Source organism: Sinohyriopsis cumingii, chromosome 5 (genome assembly GCF_028554795.1).
Source record: "Sinohyriopsis cumingii isolate HCF-2022 chromosome 5, ASM2855479v2, whole genome shotgun sequence".
Lineage (NCBI taxonomy): Eukaryota > Metazoa > Mollusca > Bivalvia > Unionida > Unionidae > Sinohyriopsis > Sinohyriopsis cumingii.
In genome coordinates this window covers 116,593,691-116,611,703 of record NC_142965.1, presented here as the reverse complement: position 1 = coordinate 116,611,703, position 18,013 = coordinate 116,593,691, and the positions used below count along the sequence as shown (strand labels likewise).

Here is an 18,013-nt window from a genome sequence, read left to right as displayed (position 1 = left end):
CATGATAAATAATAGAATGTTTGCGCGTACCGCTGATCCCGCGTTTGATATGGACGCCCCAGTACGCAGGGATGATTCTGTCCGTGATTATCAATATTATTCTTATTATGCAGCGCAACCCGACCTACGATCGCGAATTGAACTTCAAGTCCAAGATACCAGTAAATATTTTTTGCCGTGTGAAGCGTTTATCGAAATCGAGGGAGAACTCGTGACAAATGCCGCCGATAATGCACCATACGCAGATGACCATCGTGTTCGAGTTGGCTTCGTCAACAACGGTATCATGGCGTTATTTGAGAGCGCCAGATATCTTATTGACGGGCGAGAAATTGAATCAATAGAACGCGAGGTTGATGTTGCAACGACGATAATTGGGTTGGCGAGATACTCGGATGATTATACAAGATCGGCGGGCCCATCTATAATGTTCGCAAAGGACTCCACCGATAACGCTGATCATATTCAGTACATTAACGTGCTGGTGGAAAGAGATACTTCAGTTCCTAATCAAGCTGAAGCAGCCAACCCAGACCGCAGAACAAGACCGGGTGCTGAGTTCAATATCATAAAAAGTACTAACGATAATTTTAATCTAGGGTTTGCAACACGAATAGGAATGTTGCAAGGACCACGCCGAAAGTTTTCATGCGCGATTCCACTCCATCACATATTCGGATTCTGCAGAAATGTTAGAAAAGTTGTCTATGGGGCTAAGCATACAATCGCGCTGACGCGAAGGGGCGATGATAACAATGCAATATGGCATGCTGCTGGCGTCGCTGCTGGTAAAGTCATTTTAACTAAAATGGCATTGTGGATGCCGGTGCTGACTCCATCAGTTACCACGGAAGCACGATTGTTAGCATTTATGGAACAGGGAGGGAAATCGTTGTTGAGTTGGCTAGCGGTAACAACTGATGCTAAAGAGGATAACGTCGCCGATACGTTTACATGGCACCTAGCATCAAAACAGGGTGTTTCAGCCCCGCGTCATATATTCATAGCGCTACAGAATAGGGAACGATTGGGTAATCAAGAACGCAGCCATATGATATTTGATCGATTAGGAGTCAGGGAGGTTTCGCTGAGAATAAACGGACAACAGGAACCGTCCGAGGACATACAGCTTAATTACGGTGACAACCATGTCGCACGTGTGTATCATCGATTGCTATCATATATGGGTCGTGATCAAAACGTCGACACTGGTTTGCAAATATCACAACTTGATTTTAAAAACCTGTATCCGATTTATTACTTTTCGTTGGAACATCTTGATTTAACGAGACAATCCGTCGTTGATATACACTTCCGAGCTCGTATAGCCCCAGCTGGTGTTAATTACAGAGCGGTTGCTGTCATTCTCAGCGATAAATCAATGCTGCTAGAAGGTGTTGGTGGACGAATGAGAATCGTTGATGCGCCAGTGGAAAACATGTAATTGAAAGCACAAAACGCGTTTACAATAAAATGTCGTATAGTGTCGTCAGTGTAGAGTTGACTGATGGTCAAGTCAAGAAATTACGATCAAAGTCGGCTAAACAATGCGGGATCACAATAACGCTGAAGCCGTCACAGATGGCGGGTGGTAATCATAAGATATCGTTGACGGCGCGTCAAATAAAACATTTCAATGATGCGATGAAGAATAAAAAGGGAGTTCAAATAGATTTTTCAGCCGCAGCAATTAAAAACATGGAAAAGACCGGTGGGATATTTCCGCTGTTAGCTGCGATTCCGGCATTGATTGCCGCGGCCGCACCAGCAGTGGCTAAGGCGGCGGCGTTGGGGGCCGTTGGTACCGCGGCGGGGATGGCATTGAAGAAGGCAACCGGGAAAGGCTACAAAAAAAAACGACCCGTGGCCGGAAAGGGTCTAAGACTACCGGGAACCCCGTATTCATGGTATTCGGGAAAGGGTCTAAGACTACCGGGAACCGTTTATTGACTCGGGAGTCAATGACTCCTGAGTCTATGACTCCAATGTCTAATTTTGATTTAATAGATGCCGCAAACGCGCTAGCGATAAAAAACTTCAGAGGTGTTTTTATGAGGGATCAATTACCGGCGGCACCAAGGAATATTGAAACCGGCATAATTAACCTCGATGGGTCCTCCGGAGCGGGAACTCATTGGGTTGCATACGCGATTGATCCGCGTGCAATCGTCTATTTTGATTCATACGGGTTAGCTCCGCCGAAAGAGTTCATGCGGTATATCCGGGCGTGTTCAGCCCGGGCGTGTTCGGCCCGGGTTTTTTATTCCACGCTGCCAACACAGCGATTAAGTGACCCACCGATATGTGGCCGTGAGGTATTGAACGTACTTGCGGCGATTTCATCATCGCGAAAACCACCTCATGTGGTTGTAAACGAATACACTAGTGGGGTCGTAGAAGCTCAACGGATTTTAGAGAATAACATTTACAATAATAATGATTGATATCTGGGGACGACCGGTTTCGGCGCTGAAAAAGCCCACGGAAACGCCCGCCACCGATGACATAAAAAAACTAATTGAGGATGAAATCGCTGATACGTTGAACTTAACCAGTGTTGACCCAGATGAAATAGTTGTATTTCAAGACCGCCAGGGTAAATTGAAATCCAGTAATGTGTCGCTGGATGACGTTTTAATACGACAGCGTGATACCGCCGAGGACACTATCGCGCTGTATACCAGCGACGGACGACTCAAACCGGGTGAATCCATCTTGACGATAAATGGAAAAATAAGTACACTTGGCGACAATTATATAACCATGTCAAATTCGTTAAAGGGTTTACGTAGTGAAATTAAATTATATGAAGAACGGATCGTGTTGACGCTAACGCATTTCGACGATGTGCAACACATTGTCAATAGTTTTTTTCGGGGACCCCCGACGGCAACCGAACCAAATCTTGCAACAATAACAAATGCTATTTCGGAACTTATGGCGCTGTCGGCCAATTTACCACCGTTGCGAAAAAATGTTAACAGGATCGATGACAACTTTGATAAATTCTTTGGTAAAAAAAATACCAAGCCGGATGAGATTACAATAACTATAAATGATATCACTGCGTATGGACAGGAAATAAAAACAATCAAAACTGATATTGAAGCGAACAAAAAAAGTGTAGACGTGCATGAACGGGAAATAGAAATAATCGGCGCTAATGTTGCAACGATCATAAATAATGTAGACTCGCATGGACGGAAAATAGAAACAATCAAAACTGATGTTGCAACGATCATAAATAATATAAACGCGCATACACAGGAAATAGGAATAATCAAAACTGATATTGAAGCGAACAAAAAAAATGTAGACGCGCATACACAGGAAATAGGAACAATCAAAACTGATGTCGAAGCGAACAAAAAAAATGTAGACGCGTATTGGCGGGGAATAGGATTAATTAAAACTGATGTTGCAGCGAATAAAAAAGGTATAGACGTGCATACATATGAAATAGAAACAATCAAACTTGATGTTGCAGCGAACAAAAAAAGCATGACCGAGAATACACGGGAAATAGAAACAATCAAAACTAATGTTGCAGCGAACAAGAATAATATAGACGCGAGTTGGCGGGGAGTAGGAATAGTTATAACTGATGTTGAAGCGATTAAAGACAGACTACCGAGAATGGCAGAGCAACTCGAAAAAATAAAAATCCCTCATGAGAACATCATCAACACAGTATACACAATTCGGCATGGATCATTCGATTGGACTCCTACACAGAATACAGTAAATATCACCGCAACTGTTAAGGGCATTTATCGATTGACACTGATTTCAATGATGCAGTTTAATATATTATCGTCGAGTTCATCCGGGTTTAACAATACAATATCAACAATTATAGACAAGAACGCAACTGAAAAGTTTACAATTTATGCCGTTGATAGAAATCTAGCCGGGGCGAACATTACATGGTATGTGGAATTTGTAGCGAATCTAAGTAATTAAAAACACTAGTTCTTTTAAAATAAAAATGACCACCAAGGAAATTGAATCAGAGGTATCACCGACGTCACATCAATATCGATTCGATACCGCAAAAGAATTATCCGCGAATTTGAAAACGCTTTCCGAACAATACCGTATAAAAATAAAAAAATACCGCAGAAAAATAACCGCCATCGACGCGGTCGTGTACTCGGTATCGGGTATAGTAGCTGGCGCCGGTGTTATTTTATCCACGATGACCACGATAACCCCGATCGCTGTTCCAATCGCTGTCTCCGCAATGACAACAGTTGCTGGAGTCGCCAACGCAATCACTAGGAAGATATCATCGTGTTTTCAAAAAAAACTCAACGAGTATACAGTAAAACATCAAATAGTATCCGACGCGTACTCAAAATTATCCGAGTTGATCTCGTTGTCAATTGATAATTTGTTAGTATCCGATGTTGAATTCTCCACAATGGTCCAGTTGTATAGCTCCGCGATGTCAAAAATCGAGGATTTTCAACTGGAAGCCGGAACCACCTGGTTGCTGAAATTAGACACTAAAGACAACGAATAATAATAATGTCGCTGAACCCCGAAGGGTTTCAATTACTTCAGCGGATCGCGGAGAACACCACTCCGGTACAAACAAATATGATATCAATAACGTCAACGAAACCCGAATTCAGTGTGAACTTCCCGTCGCCGGTTCCAGTGAAGGAAATAGCGCTGGCAAAATTGCGAGTATATCACAGTTGGCCTAATATTCGAGCGGACGCATTTAACGGACAACAACCTAATAACTCGCTGGTTTTTGCACGGAAAAATAAACCCGATGGGACCCCAGACTGGGAGGAGGTTACAATACCAACTGGGTCATACCAAATAGAGCAAATCAATAAAGAATTTCAACGCAGAATAAAATCGATCACAGGAAAGGAATCAAAAATCGCTATTACGGTTCATGAACCGACGTTATCATCGACGATTGAAATAAGCACACCGGGGTATATGGTTGATATTTATAACAGTTCAATAAGAACCATACTAGGATGGCCTAAGAATCCACCCGCGGATTTGCACACAAATGTGCAATCGTATCATGAGATTAATCCCAGTTATCTGAATGATTTGTCTATTATAAGAAACACGTTATTACCCAGCGAGTTTATATTTCAAGACAGGAATACCATGCAATGGTTTTTTCCGTATAAGAAAACTCCTGAATTGTCAGCCAAGGTCACAGTTCGTTTAGATGATATCACTGGTGCGTTTGCCGAGATTAATCATTATTACCAATTACAACTAGAACAGCTACGGGAGACAAAAGCACAAAAACACGTTGAGGTGTTAAATCAACTTATATCAGACATGGAATATATCAATGAACGAATCGTTAAAGTAATATCCGATAGCAGCGATGATAATAAACAAAAATTCCTAACCGGGTATAATATCACAGAAGCCGATTTACCCGATTTCAAGTTTCCAGGATACAACGCGCCAGAACTAAGAAAGTCTCTTAATGATTTTCTCGATCCATCAACTTATATCCTCAGACACGATAACGGAGATGGTGGTAGGCATATTGCTCCATACAACGTAAATATCGCATCGGTGATAGCAATCAATCTAGTGTGTGATGTTATCGAAGGGAGTTACCAGGTAGATACCAATCAATCAAATCAAGCTCAACAGGGGTATATCCTTTATTCATTTTCACCAACAGCCCCTCCGGGATTTTTAATCGTTGAGAATCCGATTAATCCGGTCTATATGCGATGCCATGATCGGTTTTTAACGAGAATTAATTTTAAACTCACCGATCAGTCAAATAACCTAATTGATCTACAGGAGGAGGAGTTAGTGATCACTCTGTTTGTAAGATCATTGTAAATAACCACTTAGCAGCAGAGGGGGCGATGACATCGACGCGGTCGTCGATGTGCTTACCGGACGCTGACGACGCTGGGGATCGACGCGCAGAAGGTGTTAATTAAACCAAATGACGACGCGACGATTCCCCAACGACGTCGTCGTTTTTTTTTTACCAGGCGCTGACGACACTAGATCGTTGAGTGCAGAAAGTAATAATTAAGCAAAATAACGATTGGACAAAATGTCGGATTCGCCCCCTCTGCTGCTAAGCATGATAATAAACTTGTACAATTTGTAATAAAAGCATTGCCTGGAAGATCGTGCATCTGACGAGCATCCGGACAGGCGAAATGTCCTTTCGGGTCAATCTTTGTTTAACCTAACCTAACCATACCCCTGTGTTTATGCACTCATTTGATTCACAGCTAATGGCATGCCTCATGTATTTTCCCGCTATTGTACAGTAGTCACAGTTTCCGGATCGGAGCGGACACTCCTCCAAACCCCTAAGTGGCTTTTCTGCGTGTTTTCGTTACGCATTGGTGATTCTGGGCACAACTTCTTCATTGTTTTACAAATGCTCTAATGCCACCGCTTGCTCATATGTTCTACGTTGATGTTAAACTATGTTACATATTGGTGTTACAAGGTAAATAAAATGCAACTGTTACTTGTATTTCTTAGTAGATATGAATCAAGCCTTATCTGTCAAGATATATCACTTGTATGCATGCATGTTATAATAGTAAATGTTTTCGAGTGGCTCTTTCAGTTGTACTTGTAGGTCATAGTATTTTTGCCTTAGATATATATTCTGACCTACTGACTCATTATATGTACTTGCCGTCTCTTTTAAAGCTAGTAGTATTGTCTTAACGACGAACGTTACAATTTCGAATAATTGAAGCATTGCTTTACAAAGTAAAGGACAAGAAGTCGTTCTATAAATTAGAAAGACACGACATTCAGCCGAATACTATTTTGATGTTTAACACACACACACACACACATATATATACCAAAACAAAAACGATGGTCACAGCATATTCATAAACCTGTCAGCATTATATATATATATATATATATATATATATATATATATATATATATATATATATATATATATATGTATTGCACAGCTTTACGCAATATATATATATATATATATATATATATATATATATATATATATATATATATATATATATATATATATATATATATATATATATAATGCTGACAGGTTTATGAATATGCTGTGACAATCGTTTTTTAATTGTTCTTTACGATTCGATATGTTGAAGAATAGTTGAAGGTTACAGACCAACGATGACCAGCTCTTGGCCACCGGCATGTACAAGACCGTTATTCTTGGATATCATGTACTTGTATATTCCAGCATCCGATGGTGTAAGTCCAGACAATGTGAAGGAGACGATGCCTCTACAAATGTCTCCGGTATAGGAAACTCTCTTGTCAAGAACTTTGGCAATTGTTTCCCCAGGGTTGAACTTAATTAATCGTGCATCATCAAGTGGGCTGAGGACATATCTGATGGCATTCATAGTACGGTCACTGATAGTCCATTTCATGAAAGCCATTCCACCTGCCACACCAAATGATTGAAAACCTTCAAATAAAAATATTTTGCGGTTCGGTTATTCAGCTAAAAACCAAAACAGAAACAATCAAGGAATAATACTAGAGACTGATAAATAATGAAGCATCTAATGCATACTTGTAATTGTGCAAGAAATGATATACACTAGTTAAGAATTTGTTCTCTTTGGAAAAAAAAAATCATTGACGTTCACACATACAAGCACATGTTCAACGTGAACAGTGTGTTTTCATTCTTTTACTTTTACGTTTGTATGTATATGATACTCAAGCTACTCAAGCCTAGTATCATCTCAAGCTGATGCTTCCTTTTCTCGTTTTCAACCTGAATGGTTTGTACTAATATTAGCATCCGGATTTGTTAGTATTGTATGGTCTACCGAATGAAGTCTCATGTGCGTTTGTTGTGAAGTTAATGTTTCAATATATAAAAATATGTCATCATCATCGCCATTATCATTTCACATGTCACTGACATCGTGTCTCTCAATCACGATCGTCTCGTGGTTCATCATCTCTTCAATATCTATCCCATAAAAGTTTAAATTAAAAGTATGCAGCTTCTGTCATCTTTGGACATTTCAAGAATGAGTGGCGATGTTTCATACTTTAACTAATTCATAGTCTCAGCAACCCCTCTCGTTCAGGACAATTACCATTTAACGTCTGAATAAAACCCAAACCTATATAATGTTGTTTGGTGGTGGTTGGGGTTTAACGACATTTTTCAGCGCATAATAGACTATCCATGGCGGACAGAATAATTTGTGGAGAAAGAACCTGGGATAACTCCAGTATGAACCATCGACCTACATCAAACTACTGGTAAGCTTTCTCACATGCACAAATTGACCGAGCCGAGACGCGAAGCCACACGACCAGACTTGAGGTGGCAGTGAACAGTAAACGCGAGCGTTACTGATCATTCGGCCACCCGGCGCCACAAAACACATCGCTGATTAGATTATGATTTTGCACATTTGGTCAGGCCCATTACCTATGTATTATTTAATATTTATCACCAATTCCCCAGAATTGGACCCTTGCACCAGACAGCATTGATATATTATGAAGTCGGTGTTCATATGGGTTATTTAAGGAATTAATTCATTTTGAACTATCCTTTACTGACCGCTCCGTTACATACGAAAATAAATTCATTTTAAAGAGATTATCTTGATAGCGTATTAAGTGTTTTTATTTCCAAATATCTCATAATAACACATATAATTGCGATGTATCAAATTACTCTCAGTATGCACTTCAATTTCTATTTTCAATGATAATATTTTTGTATCCTTAGTATCCTTAACGTCAATTTTTATTTCTTTCATTACTGTTTGTTGCAATTTATTCATATTTAGTTTATTTTCATTAATTTCCAGTCCACGTTCGTTATTTTTCTTATTTCTCTTCGTGTTTGGTGATTAGCATTGTTCCACTTCAGCTGTACGTTTTCAGAGACACCACTCCCATTCCTGTGGTCTAGTTTATGGTGAGAAAATCGAAAGCATAAGAAAAAAAAAGTGACTTACAAACAAAAGACATAAAAATCATCTAAAATTAAGTTACTTCATCGGCTTGATAATATGTCTAAAAGATGTCTAAAGATGTTAAATACTCCCTTAGTAATGTAGCTTGCATTCCCATGTCCGTGTAGCTTTGCCGTAAGTCATAGGCGATTAAAACAAAACAACAAAAAGCAACAACGAAAAGAGAAAAAGGAAATAAAAGTCTAGTATATCAATTTCAAGTACGTCTAAGACGGAAACAAAGCAAACAAAATTACCTGATTCACAACTTTTTTCCACAAATGCTAGAAGAAATGTGACATAGATTAAACACGCAGCCATGATTGATATAGCGCATTCATTAGTGTACCAGTGGCTGAATATAACTAAGTTTCTCTTCCGGATCTTATTTTATAACATCTAAATGCGTTACTGCGGACGGATATGTGCAGTGCCGGATTAAACCTTGTGGAGGCCCTTATGCAGTCGAAATCTTGGGGCCCCTCTCACAAATTATATCCTAATACGTTTTTAATTTTACCAACCAACAATGTTAATAAACCAATTTTGTTGCACAAAAGAAATATTAACAATTATCAAAATTATTAAACAAATTAACATTTTATGTTATTAAACAAAACTTATTAAATATTATTTTGATCCGTGGTCGCTGAGCCTCTAAAAGGCGTGGGGCCCACATATAGGTGCCTACTCTGTCTATTTGGTAATCCATCACTGGATAAGTGACTAGCTGATTGGAATGCGAAGAACCCTTTCTCGTTCTGATGTATCCGTTTGCAGTGGAAAGGGCATTTATTAATATGAATAAACGTTTCAAACGAAGACTCCTCAGTGCACTTTGAAAAACACCGATTGGTATGCACTAGCAATATTTTCTAATGATAAAGGGATATAAATGTATACAATTTCTTAAAGTTATCGAAACTCACAATCTAATAGAACACCGAACCTTACTCTGCCGTATATTACATTTACGTGTTATTAAGTTAGCATGGCCTTGATAATCGACAAATTAAACCAAAACCCCAAAAGGATAGCATTTTAAGTCCAATCCGAATTATTATATAAATAGACACATATATGTAAGATAAGCAGTCATTAATTACACACAAAATGGAAGGCAAATAATTTTATTCTACAGCATATTTGCAACGTTAACACAGATCCACGCAGGTAAGAAATTATTTCCAATACTTGGAGTCTAGTTTCGCAAACTTCATTGTCACCACTAATTTTCTATAAATAAATAAACAAATACAAGTTACTGTTTGTTTTCATACAGTTCGACAATTCTGCGAGCCTGTAAAGTTGATTCTTCATTCAATAAGTAATGTTTGATTGTCGGTTGGGATGTAGTTCGGAAGAGATTATTGATTTTCTAGGTTTCGTGTATTGTGTCGTCAACGGTAAGAGAACTATTCACATACTACTGAGGAAAAAATAATTTTGAATTGATGTCAACATTATTCTGATATTTTGAATGTAGAAGTTTGCGTTACTAACAATTGTTTTTCTTCGGCATAGTGAGAGGCTATAGATGGATGAACCGCAAATAGCTTCAGCATAATTATGTTATACCTAGAGAGCCTCAGACTATTGGTCAGATATTTTGATTATGCTAGTGTTTCACGGCTGAAACGACATCGTCTCATTAGGTGCCGATGTTACTTCAGCGATCCGCATTGCTTGGCACATATATTCCTAACAAAACATAAAATACGTTGAACTTTATATTAATGGATGCATCGACGTGTGTTCTATGCAGATTTTGGATGGAAGTCTTTTCTGCTGGCAGCGATTCTCGCATTGTCGGTGGATATTATTTGCAACCAATTAAGTTAAGGCATGGCTGCCTCCTGAATAAAACAGAAGACATAAGTACTGAAAATGAATGCTTGGTTTCTGTGCAAATAGTTCTAGTTGTTGAGGATAGTTTCATCTATGGAACAAGTCAATGCATTAAAAGACGTCGAGCTTTTTAAGGTGACAGTGTTCTCATTTCTGGATTTCATTATTTTCGACAATGAAAAAGGACAGACATTGCATAACAGCCTTAAGGACAAAAGATCGGAGTAGTTCAGCTTCATGAAATTTGCCAGGGAATTAATTAATTCAAGAATGCATGTACCTTTTATAGTTTAATATGTACTCGTTTATAGCTTCAATACTGTCTTGCACTCCTCACAATGTATTCCACTAGAAGTGCAAATACTCACAGATAAAAAAATGAAATTACAGAGGAAGGGTTTATTTCATTTTATTCTAATTCTTAAGAAAATATAATGTGTTAAAATAAAGTTAGCAGACATTGTTTGTAGCGACTGCAAAACACTGATGCATCTCACACCACTCGTTGACTTCCTGCTAAGTTCAAAGATAAACGCGATTGTTCCAAGAAACAAATGCACATTTGTATAGCTAATCTGCATCTTATTCGCAAGTCTGCTATTAAATAAAACAAAGTTTTGTAAGTTTTGAACAAATAAGCATATTGTGGTGTGCATATTTTAAGTATCTGTAGATATGGTTTAATTGAAATAGCGAAATATGTTCTTTTATCATTAACTTGAACTAATTTGAAAATGTAAAATAATTTACCGGAGACAGAAAGTGTACAAGTTTTTGTCGCCAATAGTTCGATTGTGTTTACATTTCTAGCTGTACTTGTCTATTCCCCAGAATCGACCAACTTGACATTCATCAGTTTTAAGACAGTTCCTCTGGACAGTACATAATTATCCTTTGACCTTGTCCACTGAAAAATGCATTCTGGGAGGCATTCCAATGAGCATCTGACCGACGAAATGTCATGGCAACTTACAACAGCTTTCAAGGAAACTGCTGGACTGTGCAATATAGTTTCAAGTCCATCTGTGAAAGATAATTTACATGTTATGTTTGAAACAATAAATGAAATGTATGTAATGTGCAGAATAAATAATGTTGCCAGTATAAAATACGTTTTCGATCTTTAATGTATAACATTACAATATTTTCGTTGGCAAAGATTTATCGCAGGGATTGCAAAAAATTACAAATAATACAGTAATATTACCTCCATAAATTTTAAATAATTTATCTCATCTATATGCAGAATAATACCTTGTTTCCATACCTCTGATATTTGAGAAAAGTATAGGAATAGATCCGATGAGTGTGCACATTGTTCTCTTCTAATACACTCTTCTCTCACCCGGAATGTTACACGACGATTCGTAATGGATGAAATGGGCTAGTTCGGATAGCCTCATCGCACGTGTAATAATTATACTGAATAAAAAGGTGATGTTGAAAATAATGACATTTTACCGATTGAACTGTCAGTAATATTCCAGGAATTGATGTCCTTCGCTTTTCTCAGGAAGTTGAGAGTTTTATTTTCTAGAGAAAGGGGATAACTGGCGAAAGGGATGAAACGAAGGCAATACTGGCATAACAATACATATGGAACAATATTCGAAGTAGAGAAAACGTGCTTGTTCTTTTATACATATACTTAATTGTCATCTTTTTTATTCCTATATTTCCGCAGGTGAAAAATACGACAGCATGCCATGCAACCCTTAATTGTCCTTGCCTACAAAAGCCATACTAGCAACAAGGAAAAGGAATAACGTGTGAGCTAAAATAATGGAAAGGTGTTATGTTGCTAAAGACATTTGACTCGAGCACGTTCGCGCCTCTTTGAAATTATTTCCCATAAATAACATGACAAAACGTGTAAACCCGCTGTGATGCATTGCTGAATCGGATTTGCTTTGTGGTAAGATAAGGTCATATACTGGTAGTTTTTAAATTATCGAATATGTAATTTATTGCAATAGATTAGGTCATTCCTATCCTACCGCTTTCTTAAGCTGTGGATACTTATTATATCAGCCTATGAATAGGTTTCACATTGAGGTGAATTTATGAAAAGGTTGTGTGTGTCGCAGAATAGAAACCGAGTGTGTTTTTGGACCAAATGAATAAGACAAACACAATGTGAGAAAGATGGAAATTTATGAAATGAATTAATAAAAAAAAAATTATATATGATGTAAAAATATAACGATTCTCTCATGCTCTCAACATACGACTGACTCAAATCACTCTACACAACATTCACACATTGAAGAAAAAACAAACATAAATATTAAATCAATATGAAGTACAGATCCAAGAAACCTCATGGACTGCAGATACGCTTCAAACAGTATTTTACACTACAAGAGAGATTCACATAATCTCGAATATGAACTCCTATTAAGATTCAAAATAATCTTATGAACACAACAAAGATTCAAAAGAATCTTATGAACACAACTAAGATTCAAAATAATCTTATGAACATAAAAATGCACTTGGAACAACAATTGAACCAAACGTGTGCTTGTAGACCCCTTGTGCAGTCGCACAATTCCTTGGGTTGGCCAATACACTTATCGGCCGCTCGCACCCTTTATAGATCCACCACATGTACAGTCATACGTATACACACGTAGAGACAGCATACAGCACCCTTTTGAATTTGCTACGTCTACGTCCGTGGCACAGACATACGTACATACATACATACGTATCGACAGCACGCAGCCTTAAATACTCTGGAAACTCCAGGCAGATCTAAACAACCTTAGACAGCTTCAGACAGCTCTAGTCATATTCACAGTCACAATCACAGTGACAGTCACAATCAGCCCTATGGCTGGAGAACAATGGAGAGCGTATACTCCTTGACGTGATCCAAAACGACCAGTGTCGGTTTTAGAAATTGATCTTACTTAGATCCATAGGAGAGTGAGCAAAAGTCAGGGTAAAATACCCGTGCATATCATGTTATTAATGTTCCTTCGTCACAAGTAATTTCTGGCGAGGTACATGTTAATACAGTCGCTTACCTGGAAAACACGTATTCACCCTAGATAGCGTTGTACGCATGTACAGCGAGAAATAGTCAAATAGTTCTAAGGCAAAACCAAGTTATTTCTTTGCCTAATTCTGTGACAGTGTGGGCTTGGTGTACTTAACAGCGAGTTTAATCTTCAAAGCTTCGATTAAAGTGATTGTTTGTTTTTTAACGGCGCATCAGCACTTTTAGGCTATTTAGCGCCAAACAAAGTGTTACTTGTATAATCTTTTAAAACTTATAAAAGGTTCTATATCGACCAGCGATATAAAAGAACAAATGGTTGAAATTAAAAACGGTAAGATGGTAACGGTGCAAAATAAAGCTTCCCGATCAACGGGAGATGTAAAAAATATGAATAGGTATTAAAATGGGACGGTATATTTATTGCATAAAACTGCACAAGGTGATAGCATAAAAGTCAGAGTTTAGAGTAAATATTTACGGCTTTCAAGAACTCGATAATACGAGTGATGTTTATATTATCAGAAAGTTCTTTCATGTCATACACAACGTAATAACGATCGCGCGTAGGTTGTAGGTCAAAGAACTCTATCATAAAGTGCTTGACAGTGAATGGTTCATTGCAAGAAACGCACTCTGGTGGGTCTTCACCTTTTAGTATGTGGGTGTGGGTGATATAAGTATGACCAATTCGGATTCTTGCAATGACTACCTCCTCCCTACGAATGGTTCTGTAGGAAGGAGTCCATTCTCCTAGAGTTGGTTTGATTGCATGAAGTTTGTTATTTACAGCATCATTCCATGATGCCTGCCACTTCTGACGTAAGAACTTTCTGATACAAGGTTTAAAATCAGTATATGGTATTTTAAAATCAGATGGTTCTTGAGAAAGGGCCATTTTAGCAGCGCGATCTGCTTTTTCGTTACCTTTAATACCAATGTGGCTAGGTAACCACATTTGATTAAAGAGCAAGTCGAGTGTATACTAAAAAGAAAATTGTCTTTTTCTGAGTAACTGCCAGATATATTTGTCGTGTGATACACAATATATATGCAGTGAACTGGACACTTTGCAAATCTGAGATGTGAGGATGGAGGTAATAGTAAAGTCATATGTTTTCCCATGAAATTGGATACACGAGTTACAATCCGGATGATATGTTGGCATCTAAACGTTAGCCGATTATTTTGGGCTTCTAAGTTTCTGCGGGTCAGTCTTAAATAATTATATAATAACTAAATGAATTAAACAAAGCTTCAAGATTGTTGTAACAATTAGATAGTTCAGTACCAAAATTGTTTGAAATCCAACATGAATAATGAGATTTATAATTAAAGAATGTTGTTTGATTGCATCCATAAGGGTCATATCTCAGCTAAAAGATAAAATTGCGTTCTGACAATATTACACAGAAACATTGACATTCAAATTCAGCTGATGTCTGATGTAAATCAAGCTGCCACTAACTTCGTTTGATATCCAATAAAAACTTAGTTATTGTGGGGAAATGCTAACCAGGGGCCATAACTCTGCTGAATTTTAACGTATAATGCTGACATTGAACCTCAGTCGAGGAAACATTAATATCAATTGGCATAAGCAAAATAAATACAATTTTGGTAGAAATCAAGTCATAAGGAGTTAATGTGAATTCATAAAAGCGATGGATCCCCAAACTAGTTGCTACAAATCCACCATAGCATCATGTACAATACTTTTTAGCAGGATCACGCAACGATACATCATTATCAAGTTGCATGTCAGTTTGATTCAAATCAAATAATAATGTATTTAATGCGTGGAACGAAAGTGGCTGGATCTGACAATTAGGGGTAATAATTTCATCGATTATAACGTTGTGCGTCGACAATCAAACTCAACTAAGGTCTCATGAATATCAAGCTGAGATCAAATGTGACTGAAATATGATAACCTATGTATGTATTATTCGAAAACTGAAGTGGCACGAAGGACGGAATGATGGTGAAACGGAGAGGCCCAATATAATATGCCCTGTTCTCTGCCGGCAAAATACATACATATGGACTTGACAAGGAATAATGTCTCTGAAACTGCCCTTGTATCCTGCCATGACCTACAACTCATACAAGTAATATTGTCTTATCGATGAAGAGGGGAAATCAACAATGCAGTGCCATCATCTGAAACGTTGCATCCATTGCCGTTCGTAATATCTGCAGCATCCCTTCTCCATTTGTAATACATTGGTAAAGCAATATTTAAAAGGAAAGATTGAAGAGTCAGCCCAACATCGGACAGTATATCGTGTGTTTACCAAAGCGGTAGTTGCCTCCTTGCTTGTCACATTTGAACTTGAATCTGCGAAACGAAAAGGTAAATACAGTTTATATTTGCAACGCAGATGGTTGAATACAACTATTCTTTAACAGTAGTTATATAAATTGAGCACCCAGAGAGCACGTTCAAACACATTTATTCTCCCTGGGTAGCTTATTTTTAATTCAGTATAATTTTAAAACAGTATAACCGATACATTAGGACATATTCGCAATATGTATTGAACAAAGTCATGTTCAACACGGAATTTAACCATAAAACACCCAACTGCTCAGAATAAATATATCCAAGTACATAATTGAAAGCACAAGAATTTGACCTCCAACATCAACACCTCCTAATGTAAAGAACGCATATCGACCCACATCCGCAGCAGTGACATTTGTCAATCGGTAAGAGACTATTTCAAGGGACACATTTCCTATATCCGTTAATCTGTTGGTGTAAGAGGGAGGTACAAGTGCTGTATAGGATCCAATCAGATACGCCAAGACGGTTGTCTTATTAGGGCTCTTAACAAACCTAAAGTCGCCGATGGAGGTATCGCTGATTCTCCAGCTCATCAATGTGTCTCCATCTCTTACTCCGACCGCTTAAATAAAAATTATGCGAAAAAATAATGTAATTCAATAATCTTTTAACATTAAGAACCTGTATTTAAACAATATGTATCACAACAGATAGATGCATATTTACTTATGCCTTCTCTCTCATTTTGAGTGAATCTTTCTCAATCACTATTACATATAACACAGGTATTTCATTTCTTAGCCTATTTAGATCCAACTCGCAGCTTTATACTTTGCAAATTTGTAATTATAAATACAGCATCATGAGGTTCATCCATGAGTTCGGACTTCAAATGTATAATCTATAGTTATTTATGCGTTCTCTCGTGTACCTGTTGTATCAAAGAGATTTATAGATAACTTACACGGAAATACTAGAAGTGGAGAATAGCTTGGGAATTACTTCAATCCGAATAGATATTCAGTCACAGAAATAACATCAGTCAGCCAAACAATGATCACATTGCATCTTCTTTCTTGATTTAAGGCAATACTTATGGGTTCCCTCATCAGATGAATATCCAGTCCTCCCTCATGTAATTTTTTAGGAAACGCTCATTTTGTTTTTAACACACTGATGTTGCAAATTGCGCCTGCCTTATATCCCTTTTCTCAACTGCTTTGTTCCATCGTTAGGTGTTATTCTATGGAAAGCTAAGGACAAATGCTTCACCTACATGTTATGGAATTCGACACCACAAAAACGCAGGTACGATAATCAGATAACATATTATTTGCCATGAAGCGGGTTTTGTATTTATTCTCTACTTGTCATGATAAGAAATATGCAGAAAAAGACATTCCGATCACTTAAAGGGTGTTTGAGGTTTACTTATAAAATGAATTTGCTTAGTTGTGCTTTTCTTAGATGCATCATAGACCTTACTTGTCACTTATTGGCACCTAATCACACTATAAAATGTATTAAGGAGTACCGTGCTATGTTGCTATTTGTCTGAAGTTTCTTGATAGTTGTAAAGGTATAAGCTTCTTTCGTGACCATGACTGTATTTCTTTCAGCTCTCTCTAGCCGCATAGCAATGTTACAATATACAGGCTATTCAGGGATTTACGTTCTTGTATATATGACAGACCTTTGTCCAGATTTTACTTTACATTTTTATATCAAAATTTTAGAACTGTATCGTAAGATAATAACATATCTACTCTGGTTGTTAAGTGATAAAACAAGAGTATTCTTTTTGTCTGATAATCTTGGAAGTGTTCGTTTCCTGAACAAGAAAACTTGCATGGACCCACTTATTATTTCGTTGGTAAGGAAAATGGTGTAACC

The 18,013-nt window shown here is 37.7% G+C and overlaps 2 protein-coding genes across 8 annotated transcripts in view; both read right to left on the bottom strand.

Annotated features, from left to right (window-relative positions):
* Window positions 1-9,376, bottom strand: part of LOC149800042 (uncharacterized) — a 39,916-nt gene extending 30,540 nt beyond the window's left edge. For 5 of the 6 annotated variants that reach the window (XR_016421310.1, XR_016421307.1, XR_016421308.1 and 2 more), the window contains exons 1-2: window positions 9,236-9,376; window positions 7,151-7,456 (exon numbers count right to left, since the gene is read on the bottom strand). Coding sequence is in view for 3 of the 6 variants with exons in the window: in XM_089959569.1 (XP_089815695.1) it covers window positions 7,151-7,456; window positions 9,236-9,299 (370 nt within the window). In the remaining 3 variants the exon portion in view is untranslated. The remainder of the gene's footprint in view (window positions 1-7,150; window positions 7,457-9,235) is intronic. The other variant, XM_089959571.1, reaches the window with a different exon arrangement.
* Window positions 9,377-13,035: 3,659 nt separating this feature from the next.
* The window catches only part of LOC149800041 (uncharacterized), a 71,674-nt gene continuing 66,696 nt past the window's right edge, over window positions 13,036-18,013 (bottom strand). Inside the window, exons 3-4 of one of the 2 annotated variants that reach the window (XR_016420937.1) lie at window positions 14,787-16,171; window positions 13,036-14,008 (exon numbers count right to left, since the gene is read on the bottom strand). Coding sequence is in view for 1 of the 2 variants with exons in the window: in XM_089957175.1 (XP_089813301.1) it covers window positions 15,990-16,171 (182 nt within the window). In the remaining variant the exon portion in view is untranslated. Of the gene's footprint in view, window positions 14,009-14,732; window positions 16,172-18,013 lie in introns of those variants that run through there. The other variant, XM_089957175.1, reaches the window with a different exon arrangement.